The sequence below is a fragment of the Bombina bombina genome, chromosome 1 (genome assembly GCF_027579735.1).
Source record: "Bombina bombina isolate aBomBom1 chromosome 1, aBomBom1.pri, whole genome shotgun sequence".
Lineage (NCBI taxonomy): Eukaryota > Metazoa > Chordata > Amphibia > Anura > Bombinatoridae > Bombina > Bombina bombina.
The window spans coordinates 417769286-417795731 of NC_069499.1; the positions used below are offsets into that span (position 1 = coordinate 417769286).

A 26446-nucleotide genomic window follows, 5' to 3' on the forward strand; every position below is an offset into this window, starting at 1 on the left:
GGTATGTAATGTAGCTGGCGACGGTGTAGGGGGATCACATTAGGGGGTTATACTTTTAACGTAGTTGGCGGCGGGGTCCGGGAGCCACGGTTTAGGGGTTAAATACTTTATTAAGGATTGCGGCGGGGGATCGCGGTTGACAGGTAGATAGACATTGCGCATGCATTAGGTGTTAGGTTTTATTTTGCAGGTAGTTTAGGGAGTTACGGGGCTCCAATACACAGCGTAAGGCTTACTACGGCTGCAATTTGTGGCGAGGTGAAAATGGAGTAAGATTTCTCCATTTTCGCCACGTAAGTCCTAAAGCTGTATATTGGATACCAAACTGCACGGGTTTGGTATACCTGTCTATGGCTCAAAAAAATACGGGCGAAGGCAGAAATATACAAGCATAACTTCTAGGTTACGGCGTATATAGGATACCAAACCCGCGCAAAATTCGGCGTCGCCGGCTTTTGCGGGCGACGCTGCATATCGGATCGGGCCCCTGATGCCTTCATTCTATTGGTTAAAAGAATCTGACATCATAGCCTATCCCCCATTCTTTGCTTTCATTTTGGTAGAAAATTGACAATAATACCATTAGGACACTTTTTAGACATTGTTTAACTACAGCTAAATGTTGCTACAACAATTGGGGGGGTACATATTGCTAGATTAATGCATATATCCTCCCTAATACATTTCTCTAAATTTTATATATTTAATTATTTGATTTGTTTTGCAACACGCTTCATTTAGTTAATGTTTAATATTTAATATTAATACTAATACAGTATGTTAGATAGAATAGTAAGGTATATTATATTGTGGTTAAACAAGCAAAAAGCAAGAAAGCGTGTATAGATGTTGATCATGAATCACATATATATATATATATATATATACACACACAAATTGAAATAGATAAATATATATATATATATATATACCTGCACAATTTTCTGCAGCATATTTGGTATTACTTTATATGCTTTTAATCATGTGCCACAAGTAAACCAATTTGATTGTTCTTTTGTGTGTATATATTAATTAATACATTAAAGTATGTTAGTGCAATAGAAGATTTTGTTTTATTTTATTTAATTTTATTTCATTAGGTTTTATTTTGTTTTATTTTATTTCATTTTAATTTTAACTTAATTCATTGTAATTCACTCATCTCATAACCAGTTTAGCATCCAATTTAATTGTCTAGTTCCAGTAATTTATCAGGTCATATTCACTGTTTAAGCCTGTTGGTTTCCTCGTTTTTAATCTCAGGATCCAGAAGACTTCTTGTCTGGCTAATATTTGATCCCTATCCCCTCCTCTTTTAGGTCTGGGGATATTCTCTATTATGGTCCATGTAAGACTATTAGGGTCTTTATCATGCCAGTATTTAAAATGCTGAACAAGAGGTGTTGTCAAAGTGCCTAGTTTTATATTTCCCACATGTTCACGTATTCGTGATCTGACCTCCCTTGAGGTCATTCCAATGTACTGAAGCTTACAAACGGAACAAGTTAGTAAATAGATTACATACTTCTGTCTGCAATTAAAGCATCTATTATGTAAAAACCTTTCCTTGGTTACCTCACTTGAATATCCATTGCTCTGCTTCACATATGCACATGCAATGCAGTCAATATTGTGACACTTAAAGACTCCCTTGGCATTCAGCCATGAACTTTGATGGCCCTGGTTAACATTCCTTAAACTAGTTGGTGCTACTTGATTGCCTATGGTAAGGCCTCTCTTGAATGCAAACCTACAACCCTTTCTTGCTAATTCAGCTAGATCCTCATCCGCTGTTAACATCGAAAAATGTTTAGAGACTATCTCACAAATTTGTCCATATTGTTCACTGTAAGTTGTTATGAAAGTTACACCCTGCTTATCAAATTCTGATCTCTGGTACTTGTCCTTATCTCTTATTATTAGTAGTTCATTCCTTTTCCGTTTTTCAACTTCTTCTTTTATCCCTACCACAATTTTTCTTGGATATTCTCTAGATACTAGCCTTTCTGTTAACTCATTCGCTTGGCTATTAAAAGTTCATTTATCAGAACAGTTCCTAAAAGTTCTTACAAATTGTCCTTTCATTATGGCCTTGAATACCCTCTTTGGGTGGCTACTTTTTGAATGTAAAATTGTGTTTTTTGTGGTTTCTTTCCTATAAACTTGGCTTTCAATATGGCCCTTATTCTCATCTGGGACTCCTGTCAAAGTAATATCCAAATAGTTTATACTTATTTTATTTATACTATTTTATTTGCCTCATAAGTAAAACTCAGACCTATTTCATTTCTATTTAAGTCCTCCATGAAATTTGTTAACTCACGTTCACTCCCCTTCCAAATCAGTATCAGGTCATCAATAAACCTTTTGTAAAAGACTATTTTATTTCTGAATGAGTTCCTTTCTCCAAAGATGTGGAACTGCTCCCACCACCCCATGTAGAGATTGGCATAGGATGGTGCAAACTTGACACCCATTGCAGTTCCACATCTCTGGAGTAAGAACTCACCCTCAAAGCTGAAATAATTGTGTGTGAGCAAATAACTTGTAACATTGAGTATAAACTCGCAATAGTCCTTACTGAATTGACCTGACCTGATTAGGAAGTACTCAACCGCTTTCAGCCCTTCTTTATGAGGTATGGAGGAATATAAAGACTTAACATCCACAGTGAGCCTCATCATTCCATTGATCCAGCCTTGTTCATCTAACAGGCCTAAAAGATGCTTCGTGTCCTGTAAATGACTCAATAACTTTTCAACAAATGGTTGAAGGATAGCGTCCAACCACTGAGATAGCCTTTCATTTAGTGAACCAATTCCACTGATTATTGGTCTACCCTGTACTGATGATCCTACCTTATGTATTTTTGGTAGATGATTAAATATAGGTCTTACTGGATTAGATACTTTTAAATATTGCAAAGAATTCTCATCAATTATGCCTATATATTTTCCTTCATCTAGCAAAATCTGCAATTCTCTTTCGAATCTACTAGTGGGGTCTTCTTTTAATGGGGTATATTGGTCACCATCACTTAATTGCCTGTTTGCTTCCTTACAAATTGTTCTCTGCTCATTACTACCACTGATCCACCTTTATCTGCGGCTCTAATGACCAGGTTATTATTCTCCTGTAAACACTTCAATGCTAACCTTTCATTTCTTGACAAATTGTGTTTAGTAATATGCGCTCTTTCTGATAATTCAGTTAAATCTTTTTCTACCCTTTTCTGGAACATTTCCAGTATCTGTCCTCTTGATTGTATTGGATAAAATGAGGATTTGTTTTTAAATTTAGGTAATTTTACAGGTTCTAGATGACCTACTGCTCCTTCAGAGTACAGTTCATTCATAGTAACTAGATCACTTACCTCATCAAATGTGAAATGTGGATCTCTAACCAGGGTTGCCACTTGGTTGTCCTCCTCCTCTACTTCATTATTTTTATAAAATTTCCTCAGGGTCAAATTTCTGATAAATTTGTTAACATCTAATAAAGTCTGGAATAAATTGAAGTTGGAGGAGGGTACAAAGCTGAGACCCTTGATCAATACTCTAATCTCTATATCACTTAATTCATAGTCAGAAATATTCATTACATTGTTTACTGGTATTTTGAGTAATGACCCCTTTTTGGGGGTACTGTGTGGACCTGGTTTGCATCTGTGTTTGCTGATTTTGTGTGGGTACCTGATAGTTTTTGTTTATCTGTGTACTTGTGCCCCCCTTCTGGTCCTTTTGGTCTTAACTGAAAAACCTTATCCATGTCACTATTGCTATTAACATTAATATTTCTCTGTGTTGGCTTATATTTGCTGTTGCTGTTAACCTCTCCTAGGTACTCTAATCCCATCTGTGGTTGAGTTAAAATGGATTTAATTTTGGGTCTCACTACCTGTTCTTGGGTAACGGGATCATGGGTGAGGGGTGCAGAGTTTATGTTAGTGAGATTCATTGTTGCTGAGCTCTCTCCCTCTGATGTTGAATTATCATCTGTGGATTCTACTTCACTTTCTGAGAATCTAACTTTCCTCTCCTCTTGATAATGATTGTTTCTGCCTCTTCTACCTCTTCCACGTCTCCCTCTGTAACCCCTGTTTGAAAATTTGTATGATTGAGACCTCTCTTTTCTGTAATATGTACTGTTGTAAAATTATTGTTTAACCCAATAAAAAATACTTAAATCAAAAATGTTTTTAGAGCCACAAAAATATTTATGTTATAGTGGACAAGTGCCATTTAAATAAAAAATAAAATAAAAACTATATTCATTTGTAGATCATTTTATTGTAATGACCTCGATCATCTGGCAAAAAAAAAAGTGCTTTTTTTCTACTCTGGTATAAGGGGTCCCTCCAGTTTTTATTACAACCCCGAAAGCCAGTATAGACCTCTCACAAAACTTTAAAAAACAGTTTTGTAAGGTGATCACAGTAGCACTAGCGGTATCCTTTTTCTAACAAAAATATATATATTTTTTTAAAACATTTTTGTTGCAGCCTTCTCATCTGCAATAAAATATACATTTAAGAATTGTATATTCTGAGTCTGCTGGCCCTGCTTAAAAAAATAATAATATATATATAATAGTTGCGTAGGTCACTCACTGAAATATGACTTAAAATCGTGTTAAAATGTAAGCAGCAAAAACCAAAGAAAACACTCAAAATCAGCTTAGCACAGGAGTGTATAAAAGGTTTAGCAGCAAAGGGGTTAAAGGATATCTTTTATTTAATTAATTAATAACAACTTCATCTAAACTTTCAGTTGTTTATTTTTCCTTATGGCGTTAACACGAATAAGCCTGGCCAGAGGAAGATTTTTCGCCAACATAATATTTTTTCCCACCAGTTAAATTATTATGGGACAAATAAATGTATTTTTCTTTACTTTCATTTATATTTTGTAACTTTTTTTGATAGCTGCTGCTTGAATTTAAAAAAAAAAAAAAAAAAAATCTAGAACATACACATTCCTCTTGCACACTACCTTTAAATGGACAGTAAATGCAAAAAACAATGTTACATAATTCTGCAGAATTATGTTACATTATCTTAGCGATAGCTTTAAAAATCCACTTACCTGGTCTCCTCTCAAGGATCTTTTGATCATGTCTTCTTTTTCAGAAGCGCTTCACAGGTGAGCTGTCTAATCACAGCACGCCCGATCACGCTACTGAACAGAATGTAGCTTGCTCCCGCTACCAGATTGGGAGCACGCTACATTCAGACAGCGCGCCCACAAAGCGCTTTTGAAAAAGAAGACATGATCAGAAGAGCCTGGAGAGGAGACTAGGTAAGTGCAACTTTGAGAGGTAAAATCTCAGCTGTCGCTAAGATAAAGTTACATAATTTTACACTATGTGCAGAATTATGTAACATTATTTTTTGCATTTACTGTCCCTTTAAGGACAATTTAAAATAGAAAATTAACATTTTTTGATATCTACCTTTGCAAAGATCTCGAGCAACTCCAATATTAAGTGAGTTCTTTAATGTTTCATGAAGAAAAGTGTAGCAGTTGTTGTTGAACTGAACCCAAGATGGAGATGGACAGTCTGTTCAGAAAAAAAAAAGAAAAAAAAAGACAATTACTAAAAACTTAACGTTTGGTTAATCACAAGCAAGGCCTGCAGACTGGAGTAGCAGTTTGGATAAGTAAGCCTTTAAAGGGAGAGTAAACCCCAAAATATTTTATTTCATGATTTGGATAGAATATACAATTTTAAACAAGTTTCCAATTTACTTCTATTATCAAATTTGCTTCATTATCTTGTTATCCTTTGCTAAAGGAACAACATTGGACTACTAGCAGCTGGATGAACACATCTTGTCAGCCAATCACAAGAAACACTACTAGTGTAGGATATATGCATATTATTGTTCAACAAGGGATAACAAGAGAATGAAGCACATTTGAAAATAGAATTGAATTTAAAAGTGTCTTAAAATGACATGCTCTATCTGAATCATGCAAGTTGAATCTTGACTTTGCTATCCCTTTAGGCAGTAATGCACCTCAACTCTCAACAGACCCCAGTCACATCAAAATTGTAAGCCTTTAGTATGTTGTAAACCAGAGCATTATAACCCTCTTTGGTAGTTCAGAAGTTAGTACCAGCCAAAAGACCACATCAAAACCCTTCAACAACCCTCTTAACCCCGTAGGCTTAAGGTCAAATGCATCTCCAACCATTTAAAGGATTTTGAATTTTACAAACAATCCAATTTAATTCTGTTCTGAAATTAAATAGGCTTCCATTACAGGATGAAGCATCAGATCAACTATTAATTGATGAAATAGCAACAATTACAATGAGGGGCAAGGTTATTGAAGTGGGGGACTTTAATATGGCTGATGTAGACTGGGAAGTTCCAGTTGCCGAATCAACTAGAAGTATGTATATTCTAGAATCTTTGCAATCACTTGAACAACTGGTTAAAGAACCAGCGTAAAGGAGCTATATTAGATTTAGTAATTACAAACAGTGATGTAGTATCTGAAGTGTCTGTGGGGGAGAACTTAGGCTCTAGTGATCATTAGTCTGTATGGTTTAATATTCAGGAGTGATAGCAAGACTCAAAACTGATGATAGAATAGAGGAAGGAGATAAATAAATAGAAAACTATCTAATTGATTACGTTTGTTCAGTCTTTATAACAGATTGTGAAGAAAGTGAAATTCTATTAAGGGATGTCATTTTAAAGCATAATGTGAATAATATGTTTCTTTTAACAGAGGAAGAGGTTTCAAGGCCTTTATCAAAATTATAAGTAAATAAGTCTGTGGGTCCAGATAATATTAATCCAAGGGTTCTATTAGAGCTTCATCCTGTAAGTGATAGCTACTCCATTAGCTGATTTATTTAATCAGTCTCTGTTAATAGGAGTTGTTCCAAAAGAGTGTAGGAGGGAAGATTCTGCTAAGTTAGCAAACGATAGGCCAGTCAGTTTGACCTAAATTACATGGAACTTAATGGAAACTCTCTTAAAAGAAAGACTTGTATGCTGGAAGATCATGTCAGACTAATCTAAATAATTTATTTGACCATGTAACTAAATTAATAGACCAGGGAGGAGCTGTAGATGTTTCTAGACTTTAGCAAAGCAAATGACACTGTCCCACACAACAAATTTTAATCACAGAATATATTGCCTTGGGGTAGATGCTAAGATTGTAGGGTTGGTATATTGCTGGCTTAAGGCTAAACAAGCAACGCGTTTCTCCGTGTCCCTGATGAAACCGTAGTGGGACACGGAGAAACGCGTTGCTTGTTTTTATATGCTTTTATGCTGTATTAAACCCTTTTGAATCCGTTTCATTGCTGCTGTACTCCTGATCATTTCTGAAGCATTTGTTGCACTGTGTTTGATGTCCATTTGCACTTGTTACCTAAGTGCTGCTGCTGCCAAACTATCAGAGACTGCTATCCACCTAACAATAGCTGTGTAACAGCAAAGAAGTCCTTTGGAAACTGCACTGCTCCTGATTCTCTTGTTGCCGGGACAACAAAGACCATCTGTTCCAGGTGCCTGGTGAGTCTGCCGAGCGACTCTTTGGACTCGGCCTGCTTGTATTGCACATCAGTGCTTACTACCAAGTGAGTGAGATACCTGCTACGTATACATCTCTTCTTCAAAAAATTTTACTCATTGATCTGCACTATGTGGTGCCATCTGTCTTTTCTGTTATAGATTGCCATCTTGTGTCAGGGCACGACGCACCAGAGGAGCTGCCTGGAAACTATTGTGTGGACATTGCTACATATCCGTTATATGTGGTATATGCTCTAAGCTAACTCTGACAGTTTGCCTACTTTTGTGTGGACTCTGCCTCTCATTTGCAATTGCCATCTATCTGTTATTTGTGGTTTATGCTCTGATTTAATTTGATTTCTGACTAATTATTGCAGGGACATTGCCACATATCCGTAACACTCATTTGTGTTTGTCTAACTCTGTGTGGACTCTGCCTCTCATTTGCAATAGCAATCTATCTGTTTTGTGGTTTATGCTCTGATTTAATTTGATTTTTTATTAGATTTTGCGGGGACATTACCACATATCCGTAACACTCATTTTTTATTTTTTTACATTTTTTTTTATTTTATTTCTATTTTATTTCATTTCATTTAATTTTTTTTAGTATGATCACTTATTGTGACTGATTTTGATATAATTTTGACATATTTTTTCTATGTCAAACTATATATATTATTTTTACTTCAAGTTTTGAATTGATATTCACTTTAGAGATCTGAACTTTTTTTTTTATTTTATTTTTTTCACAGCATATTTATATAGCACTTTTTTTTTTGTATTTTATTTTTTTGTTTAATCTTTTTATTTATGTCAAATTTTACAATACAATAAAAATTGCGATACAGTGATAACAGGACTTCAGCAGTAAATAAACTATTACAATCATAGCCTAATGTACGGTGACTTCTGTGACGATTTTTATATAATTTGCATATAAAATGGCTCAAACAATATCTTCCCCTTTCCAACAGTAATGATCTCATACATATTAAAAAGTGCAGTAAAATTAAACAGTTCCCACCTCATTCAAACAAACAAAGGGTCTAATTCCGTAATACTCTGTATAGATGGCTATTTCAGCGAAACCATCCTCTATTCATTTTGTCATCCTCACCGTCTTAAGTCAAGGTGGATATAGTTAGTGGTGTGTATGTGCCCTCAGCTGTCAGGGAATGGCACTTCTCACCATTGTACTAACAATGATCCTTAATTCTCTCTCTGACAAGTTCCATGCGAAACTCCTCAATCATATGAGCCTAGGGTGCAGGTCTAAGGGGGTTCACATCTGTCTGGGGTGATGATAGGACTCCCAAAAGTACATCATTTCAGCATAGAAGTCCAATTTGCCTGTAGTATAATAAAAATACCTTTCTAGTGACAAGTTTATCTCTAGTATATAGCACATTTTATGATTAACTTTCTTTGACTAACTATTGTTGCTATATTCTCACATTAGTATCACCATCACTAGTTTAATTTTTTAGAATCCTTGGCACCTCTTTCAGGTTATCTGGCTGCACCTCTGCTGCAGATAGTATATCCGTTTAATTGTATACTATGAGAAGTAAAATGTTGGCAATACAATTCTTAGCTAGCAATCATCAGGGTTCACATAAATAAGACTTATAAATATGACTTATTACAAGATTTAATGAATGGCCATATAGTCAACCTGACACTGAGCACTAAAGTACCACAAATAAAATGATCCAAATAAGAGTATAATATTTAGTTTTAGATTGACAACTTTGAATAAAAGCAAATATTCCTTCACTAAAGTAAGCAAGGATTATAGCACTTTAAAAATCACATTTACAAATTACATGTAAAAACTACTTTATTTTCACTAACATAAGTTCAACACTCTATAAAAAGATAATCAAATATTAGGTGAACATTAGTTTCACAATCATCATTGGGAACTTAACAATTTTTAAAAAAATGTTTTGCACGTTTATAGAGCTTAAAATAAGTACTATATAATTAGTGCCTATTTAGCATTTCAATTGCTAACATTACGATGTAACTTTTTTCACTGTATATTTAACATCTTGCACTATACTATATTACTGGTGGTTCGTGCCATTATTGTATATTTTAGAAAGGACTTTTCTGATCATCGATATGCATTAGACAATAATACAACAATATATGGAACAATAATGTGAACAAGCCAAGGGACGTATTAACAGCATCACCATTGGTCCAAATACACCATGTGATTCCGATATAAAAAACTGACCTGATTTGGAACTCTATAACATGACTACTTGAATGGGAACTGTTTTCAATGATCCATCTGGTTGGCTGACAATAAGGAAGTTGTAAGGGATTGAATAGAATTAGTTCATACTCATCCAATCGCAATAATAGTTTGAGATTATAATTCTAAAACAAAAAACAGCTTTATTACGCCAATTAGCTTTTGAAGTTATTATAATAATATAGACATAATATAAAATTGGATGGGGATAAACTGTTAAAATAGGATGTTTTTCATTGCAAATATTGTGAGTCCAATTCCCTGGAAACCGGAAGTGGAACATTACTTACCTGTATTTAAAGCACCTGAGGGTTTCAAAAACCAGCACTTTCTCAACTTTGTTTTAATGCCTTTTTGAAACTGCAAAACATCTTTTTTAACCACATTGTGAGGAGCTGGATTCCGACTTTATCGGAGTGAGTATACTGCACTTAATATACTCTATTGAATATAGCATATACCAGTGAAAGCTCTATTCCTTTCAGATATATCCCCAAAGGACCTAATCCTACAAAAACCTTACTCCACATTAAAGAAGCACTCTGGAGAATTGAAGGAGTTGGACTCTGAACTTATCGGAGTGAGTATATTGCACCCATTTTATTGTGTTCATCTATACACACCAAAGTGAAGTTTCTCTTCCCCAGCTATTATTGGAAGCTTCAATTTATTGAAGGGGAAACATTAGAACCTTCGCCTCTTTTTCCAAATTCAAAGTATCTTTAACAGTCTTTCGGGAGAAACTGGAAGAAGGCTGCGGTTTGCTCAGAGAGGAGTGTTGTTTTTTTCTCTTTTTCTATACAGTTATTATTGTAAGATCTGTAATAACTTGTATTAAGTTAGTTTTCTAAATATTAAAAAACTTGACTGGGCAAATAAATGGGATCTAAAATGTAATATTACCAAAATCAAAGTTATCCATATAGCAACCAAAAAACCCAAAGGTCAAATATAGTCTCAATGGTACATTAATGACTAACTAAAGAGGATAGGGACTTGGGAATTATTATTTCAGATTATTTAAAATTTGGTAACAATGCAGAAGTGCAGCCTGTCAAACACTTGCATTAGGAGAGGTATTACTAGCAGAAATAGCAATGTTCTTATGCCACTTTACAGATAGCTAATTAGGCCTCATCAGGAATACTGTGTACAGTTCTGGAGACCATATCTCTAGAAGGATATAAATAAACTAGAAACTATCCAAAGGATGGCTACTAAAATGGTACACCAATATATAAAATGTACAAAGACTCTATGACTTAAATATGTATAGTTTAGAGCAGCCCTTCTTAAACTATGGGGGTCACAAAAAATTCAGGGAGGGCAGTATAAGAAGGGGCCTCCTGGTGAAGAGGGAGCCCTGCAGAGTAGGTCCTTGCCAAGCAGGTTTGGAAGGAGGCCTATCTTTGTAGGAGTTATAAGCGAGATTACTGGTAGCTACTCTTAGAAATCAGTGTCAAACTCCCATGAAAGTTTTTGTTTTTTTTCCCTGTTACCATGGCTCACATATTAACCTGGTCCCTGGGTAAGCAAAATTGATTTCAGGTGTTATCAGATCGACTCCATCAAGCTTTTTACAGTTTTAGTTTCCCAATCTTGGGTATCAAGAGATTCTGTGAAGACAAAGACTTATAATATGTAATCAAAATCTCCCAGACCAGGGCTATTCAGTTTTTTTTCCTTCCATGCAGGAAACAAACCAGAGTTTATGAATATCCGTATACAAGCACAGATCAATTAGTAACTCATGGTGGGAGTATGTGTATGGAAGGGAGGGTATGAGTATGGAAGGGAGAGTATGAGCATTGACAGGAGTGTATGAGCATGGAAGGGGTATGAATATGAATGGGTAGTATGGAAAGAGCAGGGAAGTGAGCATGGAAGGGGGAGTATGAGTATGGAAGGGGGTATGAATATGAAAGGGGAGTATGGAAGGTGTAGGGGAGTGAGCATTGAAGGGGCAGTGAGCATGGAAGGGGGAGTATGAGAATTGAAGGGGGTGTATGAAGATGGAGTATGAGAATTGAAGGGGGTGTATGAAGATGGAGTATGAGCATGGAAAGGGGAGTATGAGTATGGAAGGGGGGAGTATGAGTGTGAAGGGGGAGTATGAAGGGGGAGTATGGAAGGGGCAGGGGAGTGAGCATGGAAGGGGGAGTATGGAAGTGGCAGGGGGGTGAGCATGGAAGGGGGAGTATGGAAGTGGCAGGGGAGTGAGCATGGAAGGGAGGAGTATGAGCATGAAGGGGCGAGAATGAGTATGATTTATTATCAGTAAATGTTTGATTTGTATACCCATTTTATATATCCGGGGTCACGTAAAAATGTCTCGTGAGTGGTAAAAGTTTAAGAAGCCCTGGTTTAGAGGACAGAAGGGAAAGGGGTGACATGATAGAAACCTTCAAATATATGAAGGGACAATGTTATGTGTAGAAAATATCATAGGCTGAAAGGAGCGCTTAGATCACCTAAATGGAGTCTTAGCTGTGTAGAGTCAGAGGGGTATTCCAAAATAGTATAAAACTAATAATATTATGATTAAAATGTATACATATTTATTTCACAGATAATAAAAATATATAAAATCACAAAAATCTTGAAATAAAACATTCACAGGATCCTAGGATAAACTGGGGCCCTGACTGTGTAGTGGGAATCTTCCTTTGCCTCAAGGGAATGTAGAATACAGAACTTTATAAAACATCCAATGTACAATATAACAGTCTTCCTTTAAAATATATATAAATCTTATAAAAGTGGAAAAAAATCGGTTGCGCAGATGTAGTCAATGCACAAATCTGCTAGAGCAATGCTAGACAATGATAAACAATTTAAACAATGCTAGACAATGATAAACAAAAATGATAGACAATTTAAAACAAGAGGGTATCGATACCTATAAAAATGACCTTATAAAAATAACCGTGCAAAATATGAATCAGTGAAAAAATGTATATAAGACAAAAAATAAATAATCCTTGTGAGGTAAAAAAAGCGGTTGAGAAGTGAAAAAAACAATTGCTTAAAAAATGCAATTGCTAAAATACCAAAATTGTGGAAAAATGTGTAAGTGTATGTGTACACCTTTTCAAAAATCCTAATGTCAATATTCCATATATAACATCATGGTGAAGAAATGTTGTGAAAAAATATATTGTGAAAAATAAATGGTGATAATGTCTTAATAAAATTGTGAAAGTTAATATCTTTAAGAAAAGTCTCTTAATAAAAATTGTCCAAATGTCCTTCAGATAGCACAATTATAATCCAATTTGTACAAGTGGAGATATCCTTGCTATAGTGTTTAGATGGTGGATGGTTCCTAATATATTTACTCCAGATAGGATGTTTCCATATATCTTCAATGTCCTAAGCAAAAAAATAAACAAACATGGTGCAATATTGCTATTACAAAAATGGCTGAATAGGTAATGAACTCACCAAATAGGGACCTGAGCCGTGAATATCAGTAACAATCTACGCGTTCTGATCCAGGAGGATCGAAACGCGTAGATTGTTACTGATATTCACGGCTCAGGTCCCTATTTGGTGAGTTCATTACCTATTCAGCCATTTTTGTAATAGCAATATTGCACCATGTTTGTTTATTTTTTTGCTTAAGACATTGAAGATATATGGAAACATCCTATCTGGAGTAAATATATTAGGAACCATCCACCATCTAAACACTATAGCAAGGATATCTCCACTTGTACAAATTGGATTATAATTGTGCTATCTGAAGGACATTTGGACAATTTTTATTAAGAGACTTTTCTTAAAGATATTAACTTTCACAATTTTATTAAGACATTATCACCATTTATTTTTCACAATATATTTTTTCACAACATTTCTTCACCATGATGTTATATATGGAATATTGACATTAGGATTTTTGAAAAGGTGTACAACTACACTTACACATTTTTCCACAATTTTGGTATTTTAGAAATTGCATTTTTTAAGCAATTGTTTTTTTCACTTCACAACCGCTTTTTTTTACCTCACAAGGATTATTTATTTTTTGTCTTATATACATTTTTTCACCGATTCATATTTTGCACGGTTATTTTTATAAGGTCATTTTTATAGGTATCGATACCTCTTGTTTTAAATTGTCTATCATTTTTGTTTATCAATGTCTAGCATTGTTTAAATTGTTTATCATTGTCTAGCATTGCTCTAGCAGATTTGTGCATTGACTACATCTGCGCAACCGATTTTTTCCACTTTTATAAGATTTATATATATTTTAAAGGAAGACTGTTATATTGTACATTGGATGTTTTATAAAGTTCTGTATTCTACATTCCCTTGAGGCAAAGGAAGATTCCCACTACACAGTCAGGGCCCCAGTTTATCCTAGGATCCTGTGAATGTTTTATTTCAAGATTTTTGTGATTTTATATATTTTTATTATCTGTGAAATAAATATGTATACATTTTAATCCTAATATTATTAGTTTTATACTATTTTGGAATACCCCTCTGACTCTACACAGCTAAGACTCCATTTAGGTGATCTAAGCGCTCCTTTCAGCCTATGATATTTTCTGTAACTTTTTAAGATCTGGTCGGGAGATCTTGCATATAGGAGCTGGTGTAGTGGCACCCTTTGGCGCTGGAGATATACACTTATTCTTCTATTTCACAATGTTATGTGTAAGCAATTGTACAATAATAAAATTATCTATGTGTTTAACTATGCAAGTGGGTAAAACACATAGTTAAAGGGACAGTAAAGCCAAATATTTCTTTCACAAACATGCAATTTTCAACTACGTTCCCATTAATTTCTATATCTAGTTTGCTTTATTCTCTAGGTACCCTTTGTTGAGAAGCATACATAGGTAGACTCAGGAACAGCAATGCATAATCGGGAGCTTGCTGGTGATTGGTGGCTGCAGGCTTTATTTGTGCCTTTAATTAAAGGGCAGGGCATCTGTGTAACCCACATTTCCAATCTCATCTCATAATTGAGATACCTGACTCCTAATAGCTTTTGGAGAACAGAGGTTCACTTAATTTTTCCAGTCTGCACTTTGAATGATTACTCAATATCTTCAATAAAAAAACTGAAAACTACAATAACAATTGCTTATGAAGATCATACCAATCAGTGCAAAACTCCAAAGGATTCATAAACTTGTTTTTGTAACTGCCTATGCCTCTTGTCATTTGCTCACCTGTTTTGTTTAGTTAGCTCACTGCAGTGCATTACTGCTCTTTCAACAAAGGAGGATACCAAGAGAATGAAGCATATTTGATAATAGAAGTAACTTGAAAAGTTGCTTAAAAGTGCATGCTCTATATGAATTTTGTATTTCATGTCCCTTTAAAGTCAACACTAGTCCAGCAGTACACTAAAGGGACCTAGAAGAACACATCTGGTGAGCCAATGACAAAAGGCATATATGAATAGCCACCAATCACCAGCTAGCTGCCTGTAGTACATTACTGTTCTGGAGCTGACTTTAACTATGCAGTGTTCTCCCCACAGTCAAATCCCTGCACTGCCTGGTGGATTCTGCTGACCTTCCAGCTAGTAACTGGTAGTTAAATAAGCCATGTTATTCTTGCTAAATGTGTACCCTTAGGGTCTGCGTTACATTTCATATACCCACTGATTTAAATTAGCACATTATTTCTTTTATCTCAATATTACATATAAACTATCTGCGTGAATAACAATGCTATTTCAAATGTTTATATTCTAAAAAAAATATTTATTTTATCCTATTAATTGTCCAACTAATCGATTATAAAAAAAAACAAAACGTTAGTTGCAGCCCTACACATGACTATCGGTTATGCTCAGAATTCTAGCAAGGAGAAATCTGCCCTTGACTACAATTCCTGATGTCCTATTAACTAAGTATGTTGACTTCCACTTCTGCGTGACAAGGCTGAGTCTCGGTACATTGCGTAAATGTGAAGTAAACGTGATAAATAATACTACTGTGTTCCTGGTACACATGTGTCCTGTCAGATGCTTTTTTTTACTTAGTCCATTGATAAATCATTATATACAACCTGATGGGGTAACTTACTGTGAGCACCTCCAGTCAGTAACTTACTGTGCATCCCTCAGGCAGACATGAGAGGGGGGGGACTTTCCTGTGCATCCCCTCAAGGTAACTTACTGTGCATTCCCTCGTACTGACATGGGAGGTAACTTACTGTGCATCCCCTCATACTGACATGGGAGGTAAGTTACTTTGCATCCCCTCATACTGACATAGGAGGTAAGTTACTTTGCATCCCCTCATACTGACATAGGAGGTAAGTTACTTTGCATCCCCTCATACTGACATGGGAGGTAAGTTACTTTGCATCCCCTCATACTGACATGGGAGGTAAGTTACTGTGCATCCCCTCGTACTGACATGGGAGGTAACTTACTGTGCATCCCCTCATACTGACATGGGAGGTAACTTACTGTTAATTCCCTCATACTGACATGGGAGGTAACTTACTGTGCATCCCCTCATACTGACATGGGAGGTAACTTACTGTGCACACCCTCATACTGACATGGGAGGTAACTTACTGTGCACACCCTCATACTGACATGGGAGGTAACTTACTGAGCACACCCTCATACTGACATGGGAGGTAACTTACTGTGCACACCCTCATACTGACATGGGAGGTAACTTACTGTGCACACCCTCATACTGACATGGGAGGTAACTTACTGTGCACACCCTCATACTGACATGGGAGGTAACTTACTGTGCATCCCCTCATACTGACATGGGAGGTAACTTACTGTGCATCCCCTCATATTGACATGGGATGTAAGTTACTGTGCATCCCCTCATACTGACATGGGAGGTAATTTACTGTGCACACCCTCATACTGACATGGGAGGTAACTTACTGTGCACACCCTCATACTGACATGGGAGGTAACTTACTGTGCATCCACTCATACTGACATGGGAGGTAACTTACTGTGCATCCCCTCATACTGACATGGGAGGTAACTTACTGTGCATCCCCTCATACTGACATGGGAGGTAACTTACTGTGCACACCCTCATACTGACATGGGAGGTAACTTACTGTTAATCCCCTCATACTGACATGGGAGGTAACTTACTGTGCACACCCTCGTACTGACATGGGAGGTAACTTACTGTTAATCCCCTCATACTGACATGGGAGGTAAGTTACTGTGCACACCCTCATACTGACATGGGAGGTAACTTACTGTGCATCCCCCTCATACTGACATGGGAGGTAACTTACTGTGCACACCCTCATACTGACATGGGAGGTAAGTTACTGTGCACACCCTCATACTGACATGGGAGGTAAGTTACTGTGCATCCCCTCGTACTGACATGGGAGGTAACTTACTGTGCATCCCCTCATACTGACATGGGAGGTAACTTACTGTGCACACCCTCATACTGACATGGGAGGTAACTTACTGTGCATCCCCTCATACTGACATGGGAGGTAACTTACTGTGCACACCCTCGTACTGACATGGGAGGTAACTTACTGTGCACACCTTCATACTGACATGAGAGGTAACTTACTGTGCACACCTTCATACTGACATGGGAGGTAACTTACTGTGCACACCCTCATACTGACATGGGAGGTAACTTACTGTTAATCCCCTCATACTGACATGGGAGGTAACTTACTGTGCACACCCTCGTACTGACATGGGAGGTAACTTACTGTGCATCCCCTCATACTGACATGGGAGGTAACTTACTGTTAATCCCCTCATACTGACATGGGAGGTAACTTACTGTTAATCCCCTCATACTGACATGGGAGGTAACTTACTGTGCATCCCCTCATGCTGACATGGGAGGTAATTTACTGTGCACACCCTCATACTGACATCGGAGGTAACTTACTATGCACACCCTCATACTGACATGGGAGGTAACTTACTGTGCACACCCTCATACTGACATGGTAGGTAATTTACTGTGCACACCCTCATACTGACATGGGAGGTAACTTACTGTGCACACCCTCATACTGACATGGGAGGTAAATTACTGTGCATCCCCTCATACTGACATGGGAGGTAACTTACTGTGCACACCCTCATACTGACATGGGAGGTAATTTACTGTTAATCCCCTCATACTGACATGGGAGGTAACTTACTGTGCATCCCCTCATACTGACATGGGAGGTAACTTACTGTGCATCCCCTCATACTGACATAAGAGGTAACTTACTGTTAATCCCCTCATACTGACATGGGAGGTAACTTACTGTTAATCCCCTCATACTGACATGGGAGGTAACTTACTGTGCATCCCCTCATACTGACATGGGAGGTAACTTACTGTGCATCCCCTCATACTGACATGGGAGGTAATTTACTGTGCATCCCCTCATACTGACATGGGAGGTAATTTACTGTTAATCCCCTCATACTGACATGGGAGGTAACTTACTGTTAATCCCCTCATACTGACATGGGAGGTAACTTACTGTGCACACCTTCATACTGACATGGGAGGTAACTTACTGTGCACACGCTCATACTGACATGGGAGGTAACATACTGTGCATCCCCTCATACTAACATGGGATGTAAGTTACTGTGCATCCCCTCATACTGACATGGTAGGTAATTTACTGTGCACACCCTCATACTGACATGGGAGGTAACTTACTGTGCACACCCTCATACTGACATGGGAGGTAACTTACTGTGCACACCCTCATACTGACATGGTAGGTAATTTACTGTGCACACCCTCATACTGACATGGGAGGTAACTTACTGTGCACACTCTCATACTGACATGGGAGGTAAATTACTGTGCCTCCCCTCATACTGACATGGGAGGTAACTTACTGTGCACACCCTCATACTGACATGGGAGGTAATTTACTGTTAATCCCCTCATACTGACATGGGAGGTAATTTACTGTGCATCCCCTCATACTGACATGGGAGGTAACTTACTGTTAATCCCCTCATACTGACATGGGAGGTAATTTACTGTGCATCCTCTCAGTCCACTTGGTGGCCTCACCCAGATACTACATAATGCCACCCACGTGGCAAAATGTTCTGTGGAAAAGACTGCTATGCATTATCTAATTAACAAGATTTATATTTATATGCAAGCAACAGTATTGTAATAAAATGCTCTAACAAAGTAGAGTATTTGTCTTTTAATATCTCTTTAATTAATTCTATGTATAGCCTACTGCCTATACCAGGCAATATTGAATTATCTTACAGTTTCATCCTTAACATTTTTTTTTAATTGAGGTTTCATTCTAGGCATATAAACAGAATACAGAAAGTGAATGAAAATATAGCTTCAATACAACATTAAAGCAGAATACACTGAACATTAACAAATAGATAGGAACCAGTAGGCTGGTATGCCATTCTGAATGCAAACCATCTAAATAAAGCTTAGGAGGCCACTCTTGGACCTTAAAAAGTTAAGGAGCAGTTTAAAGAATAGAAGGTATCCTAATGCGGAAAGACCACTCTTGTGTCTCACATTTCAAACCTCATTTTACAGTGCTTTAGTATAATCTTAGTTGTAAAATAAAATAGGATATCAGGGGAGACAACATCAGGAAGTTTAATAGTGATTAGAAAACTCTATGCTTGCTAATTAGGTGGAGAAGAGCCACAGAATATATGAGAAGACCTACAAAAATAATGAATTATGCCTATATATAGTATAAGAAAGTTGTTCTCTATAATTCTGATTTATCTGTAACTTTACTAATAGATGAGGCTTAGCTATTCTAGGGTGCCAGGATTTGCCTCAGGCCGGCAGCCTAGGATTTGAAAGCAGGGGGTCTCATCAAATAGTAGATTCGGCCCTGTCAACTATATATTCTACCTACAGCCTAGTGGCCTTACCGAAGAACATATGTCAGGTAATCAGCACAACTTTCACTTCAAAGTTCTTCAAAAGCAACAGTGACCAAGGCTTCTTATATGGGTCTTCAAATAATTTAGAAATATATATATATATATATATATATATATATGGCTTAAAAGAGGATAAATAAATCAGCGCTAAGTGTATAACCCTTGGCCCATGGCTCTAATTTTTAGTAGAATAAACCTGCTGCCTGATACCTGGAATAATGATAGATAGAAGGTCCCCACCTTGGACTATCTTATTCCTAGTTTGTTTGAGAAATTGGTGAGAAGATAGGTATCCAGGCGCTTGGCTTATATGACCGTATACAGATGTAATTACTTATATGTGTATGACTGAGGATAAATGCTATTTGGTTATACAGATAGCTGAATAAGTGTATAAAACTATATTGATAAATGAATAAAAAGGTAAATAAAAAACAACAACCAGATAAATAAATGAATAAATTAATTTGCCAATAAATAAGTAGGTTGATATTCTTCTTATGGTCTTTCAAAACCTGGTGAAGTACACTACAGAAAACGATTCATACAATGTACTGTATAGAGAAAAATTGAACAGATTAAGTAGTCCAATACAGTACATATATATAGAAACTGTATTAGCTTAGTCAATTGACACAAAATAAATAAATGAAATCAATGAATTGATCAAGTCCCAGGTTGATTTAAAAAACACCTTATTCTTAAAGGTTAATAAAAATTGATGATGAATAAGTCAATATTTGTAATGCAATATCCGTATAAGAACACACACTCTTGGACTCCCAAATTAGCTTAGTATGCAATCTTATTCTTATGTAATCCAAAAGTGCAGATAGATGCCTACTTACAGCAGGTGACCTCAATCCTATGAGGTAAGTAAATGCGTCCCTTAAAGGAATGGATGTCCCTCGGCAATCCCAGAAACCGCTTCAGTGCCTCCTCAATATGGTAGAATGGATCCCTTTTGTTGCAGATTCGGTCAGATATCCTCCTCTCAGTAGTATGATGTATCATAAACATATAAGAAAGGGGATACAAACATAGACCAGTAGTGCAACACTGTATGTACTTTAAAAGATTATTTTATTAACTCAATATTAAAAATGCTCACATTTATAACCCTCAATCCAATATGAAGTATCACAAAGGCATTTAGCAAATGTTTGTCACATCAGTAGCAGTTTTTCAAAAACATGTGTATCAAAAACAAATTCAACATACACACAGAGTAAGGAGGTAAGGTAAAAAAGCGGATTTCAAAATAAGTTGAATAAAGTCTCTTGGAATGAACTCCTAACGCGTTTCAAAGGTACTTAGAAAATGGGTTACCTTCTTCTTCAGAGGATTAAGTCAATTGGGCTTAATCCTCTGAAGAAGAAGGTAACCTCATATTGGATTGAGGGTTATAAATGTGAGCATTTTTAATATTGAGTTAATAAAATAATCTTTTAAAGTACATACAGTGTTGCACTACTGGTCTATGTTTGTATCCCCTTTCTTATATCTTTATGATACATCATACTACTGAGAGGAGGATATCTGACCGAATATGCAACAAAAGGGATCCATTCTACCATATTGAGGAGACACTGAAGTGGTTTCTGGGATTGAGGGACATCCATTCCTTTAAGGGACGCATTTACTTACCTCATAGGATTGAGGTCACCTGCTGTAAGTAGGCATCTATCTGCACTTTTGGATTACATAAGAATAAGATTGCATACTAAACTAATTTGGGAGTCCAAGAGTGTGTGTTCTTATACGGATATTGCATTACAAATATTGACTTATTCATCATCAATTTTTATTAACCTTTAAGAATAAGGTGTTTTTTAAATCAACCTGGGACTTGATCAATTCATTGATTTCATTTATTTATTTTGTATCAATTGACTAAGCTTATACAGTTTCCATATATATGTACTGTATTAGACTACTAAATATGTTCAATTTTTCTCTATACATTGTATGAATCGTTTTCTGTAGTGTACTTCACCAGGTTTTGAAAGACCATAAGAAGAATATCAACCTACTTATTTATTGGCAAATGTACTTATTTATTTATTTATCTGGTTGTTGTTTTTTATTTACCTTTTTATTCATTTATCAATATAGTTGTATACACTTATTCAGCTATCTGTATAACCAAATAGCATTTATCCTCAGTCATACACATATAAATAATTACATCTGTATACGGTCATATAAGCCAAGCGCCTGTATACCTATCTTCTCACATATATATATATATATATATATATATATATATATATATATATGAAATTTATATTTAGATCAGGAGCATCCTGCTACTTTGGTAGTCAGGTCCACTACCAAATATCCACATTCAAAATTTTGAATGTAACATTCGATTTAACAAATACTATTCAAAAGACCAATAGTTCATGTGGTAGGGAAGTTAGTAAATTGATACATAATAGATACAAATATATCAATTCAAATGTTTCTATTTTGATTATTGCACAATTTGAATATTACATTTAAATAAAGCATTAGAAATACTATTACATTAAACATTGTGCAAACATTCGAAATTTAAACAAACGAACGTGTTAAAATTTGTTTAATTTTTCAAATGCTGAAAAACATTTGCCGATCCCTACTCCCAAAGCAACTAGCCTCCAGTTTTAGATTAGAACCTCTTGTTTTAGTGTTACTCTTAATCCACAAAAAAAAATGTATTTGAGGCTGCATTGTCCAGAAAAGATCTCAAAGCAATCAAAATAATTTTCTTGACAACTGAATGATTGTGGGAGATAAACACTGTGATGTCTAGATTAGAATATGTATTTCTGACTTATGCAGCACCCTGGATAGCGCTTGCTTATTAGTGGCTACATTTAGCTACCAATAAGCATGCATAACCCAAAAATGGTCCAGCTTCTAAGCTTTACATTCCTGCTTTTTAAATAGATAGCAAGAGAACAAAGAAGAAATGATAACAGGAGTTAATAAGAAAGTTGCATAAATGGCATGCTCTATCTGAATCATTAAATAAAAAATGTGGTTTTAGTATCCCCTTAAAACAGTAACTTGCCCAATGGTTATTACATGAATCTGCTTCATCAAATGAAGATTTACTTGAACTTCTAAACTGAATATGCATAAGACAACTTAGGAAATCAATTCAAGTAGAAATAGTTTTGTTGATAAAGTGATAACTGTAATGCTCAGCAGTAATGTTGAGTTATAAATGAAAGTATACTAATACTTTTTAGTGTAGCTAGCAAAGGCAAAAGGCAACTTGCCCAAGGCACAAAACTTACTTCAGGATGAAAATGGAAGTGGACATACGTACGGCTTACATTAGCAAAGCCTTTGTACTGCAGTACAGAATAAGGGCATTAGGCTGGCTTTATAGATGAGTGCTCAAAACAGCAGGTTTGGTGAAGTAAACAAAGAGTTTCTGTAGAAGCCAGAGAACACAGGCTTGCTGAGGAGAGGCCAGAGAACACAGGCTTGCTGAGGAGAGGCCAGAGAACACAGGCTTGCTGAGGAGAGGCCAGAGAACACAGGCTTGCTGAGGAGAGGCCAGAGAACTAAGGCTTGCTGCAGAGGCCAGAGAACACAGGCTTTCTGCAGAGAACACAGGCTTGCTGCAGAGGCCAGAGAACACAGGCTTGCTGCAGAGGCCAGAGAACACAGGCTTGCTGCAGAGTCCAGAGAACACAGGCTTGCTGCAGAGTCCAGAGAACACAGGCTTGCTGAGGAGAGGCCAGAGAACACAGGCTTGCTGCAGAGGCCAGAGAACACAGGCTTGCTGAGGAGAGGCCAGAGAACACAGGCTTGCTGCAGAGGCCAGAGAACACAGGCTTGCTGAGGAGAGGCCAGAGAACACAGGCTTGCTGAGGAGAGGCCAGAGAACTAAGGCTTGCTGCAGAGGCCAGAGAACACAGGCTTGCTGCAGAGAACACAGGCTTGCTGCAGAGAACACAGGCTTGCTGCAGAGGCCAGAGAACACAGGCTTGCTGCAGAGGCCAGAGAACACAGGCTTGCTGCAGAGGCCAGAGAACACAGGCTTGCTGCAGAGAACACAGGCTTGCTGCAGAGAACACAGGCTTGCTGCAGAGGCCAGAGAACACAGGCTTGCTGCAGAGGCCAGAGAACACAGGCTTGCTGCAGAGGCCAGAGAACACAGGCTTGCTGCAGAGGCCAGAGAACACAGGTTTGCTGCAGAGGCCAGAGAACACAGGCTTGCTGCAGAGGCCAGAGAACACAGGCTTGCTGCAGAGGCCAGAGAACACAGGCTTGCTGCAGAGGCCAGAGAACACAGGCTTGCTGCAGAGGCCAGAGAACACAGGCTTGCTGCAGAGGCCAGAGAACACAGGCTTGCTGCAGAGGCCAGAGAACACAGGCTTGCTGCTGCAGAGGTCATAGAACACAGGCTTGCTGCAGAGGCCAGAGAACACAGGCTTGCTGCTGCAGAGGTCAGAGAACACAGGCTTGCTGCAGAGGCCAGAGAACACAGGCTTGCTGCTGCAGAGGTCAGAGAACACAGGCTTGCTGCTGCAGAGATCAAAGAACACAGGCTTGCTGCTGCAGAGGTCAGAGAACACAGGCTTGCTGCAGAGGCCAGAGAACACAGGTTTGTTGTAGAGAGGCCAGAGAACACAGGCTTGCTGCTGCAGAGGCCAGAGAACACAGGCTTGCTGCTGCAGAGGTCAGAGAACACAGGTTTGTTGTAGAGAGGCCAGAGAACACAGGTTTGCTGCAGAGAACACAGGCTTGCTGCAGAGGCCAGAGAACACAGGCTTGCTGCAGAGAACAAAGGCTTGCTGCAGAGGCCAGAGAACACAGGCTTGCTGCAGAGGCCAGAGAACACAGGTTTGCTGCAGAGGCCAGAGAACATAGGTTTGCTGCAGAGGCCAGAGAACATAGGCTTGCTGCAGAGGCCAGAGAACACAGGCTTGCTGCTGCAGAGGTCAGAGAACACAGGTTTTCTGCAGAGGCCAGAGAACACAGGCTTGCTGCTGCAGAGGTCAGAGAACACAGGCTTGCTGCTGCAGAGGTCAGAGAACACAGGCTTGCTGCTGCAGAGGCCGGAGAACACAGGCTTGCTGCTGCAGAGGTCAGAGAACACAGGCTTGCTGCAGAGGCCAGAGAACACAGGTTTGTTGTAGAGAGGCCAGAGAACACAGGCTTGCTGCTGCAGAGGCCAGAGAACACAGGCTTGCTGCTGCAGAGGTCAGAGAACACAGGTTTGTTGTAGAGAGGCCAGAGAACACAGGCTTGCTGCAGAGGCCAGAAAACACAGGCTTGCTGCAGAGGCCAGAGAACACAGGCTTGCTGCTGCAGAGGCCAGAGAACACAGGCTTGCTGCTGCAGAGGTCAGAGAACACAGGTTTGTTGTAGAGAGGCCAGAGAACACAGGCTTGCTGCTGCAGAGGTCAGAGAACACAGGCTTGCTGCTGCAGAGGTCAGAGAACACAGGTTTGTTGTAGAGAGGCCAGAGAACACAGGTTTGTTGTAGAGAGGCCAGAGAACACAGGCTTGCTGCTGCAGAGGCCAGAGAACACAGGTTTGTTGTAGAGAGGTCAGAGTACACAGGTTTGTTGTAGAGAGGCCAGAGAACACACGCTTGCAGCAGAGGTCAGAGAACACAGGTTTGTTGTAGAGAGGCCAGAGAACACACGCTTGCAGCAGAGGTCAGAGAACACAGGTTTGTTGTAGAGAGGCAGGACAATAAAAGCCCATACTATGTAAAAGCTGGTCTTACGCAATTATATGCAAGTAGATTGGCATTAGCAAGGACAACTGGTTAAGGTTGCACCAGTGACCACAAGATGGTGTAACCTGTGCCTAGGGGTACTGCTAGTATACATCGGACCATATTATTCATGTCTGATGTTCAGGTATATATTTACAGACTGTAACATGCAGAATAAAGTTTTAGGGTTACAGCACAATTAATTTACTCAAAAAATAATTACAAATCAAATTACTGTAAAAAAATTACTTCCAAAACAAATCACAGAATTGTAAAATGCAGCTGTGACTATTTATTTGACAAAACAGAAATACTCAAAAAAAAGTTTACTTTGCAATCAGATTGCACAATATTTGAAAATGCAAAAAATTCCCAGAAATTACAGCTTCTGTCATGTTTGCTATATTGTGCAACTCATCAATTTATATCTAACTATTCCTTTAAAATTATGACTTCTGACTACATGCAAAAATGCAGAATATATTAATTGAAAATACATGTGTACTTTATTATGTGTTTTATATAAAAAGAGATTAAAGGGGCATGATATCAACAAAATGTTCTCTGGTCCATCTAAAATACAATGCATCAAAAGGTATAACTGATGTTACTATGCTGAATAACAAGAACTTTTTTGAGTTGTGTCTATCAAATAGCATTAGAATGTGGGGACCAATTGTACACAATGTTGTTCTTCCTGTGAGTTTTACGAAATGTTTTCATGTGCCTTTGGTAACTGATTTTAATGTAAGTACTACAATCGCAGCCAATGAGAATAGGAGTATGGTGGTGCATAGGTATAATAATGTGCCCTCTACAGAACTAGACTACCCGCATCTTCCGAATACCACTAACCACAGTAGGAGTCTCATTCTCTGCACCTGACCTGATCTTTTCTACCTTATGCAACTTTTATTTCTTCCATAGATAATCTTTGACAGTTACGTTCAACCTAAGTAGCAAAGTGGTGCTGATATCCATGCTGTGGCCCTAGTGATATCACAGCAGGGACAA

General features: G+C 37.7%; 1 protein-coding gene across 1 annotated transcript in view; it reads right to left on the reverse strand.

Moving 5' to 3' along the window:
* The window catches only part of CD302 (CD302 molecule), a 97708-nt gene that overhangs the window by 70887 nt on the left and 375 nt on the right, over nucleotides 1-26446 (reverse strand). Inside the window, exon 2 of the mRNA XM_053698350.1 lies at nucleotides 5452-5559. Within this exon, the coding sequence (XP_053554325.1) occupies nucleotides 5452-5559 (108 nt within the window). The remainder of the gene's footprint in view (nucleotides 1-5451; nucleotides 5560-26446) is intronic.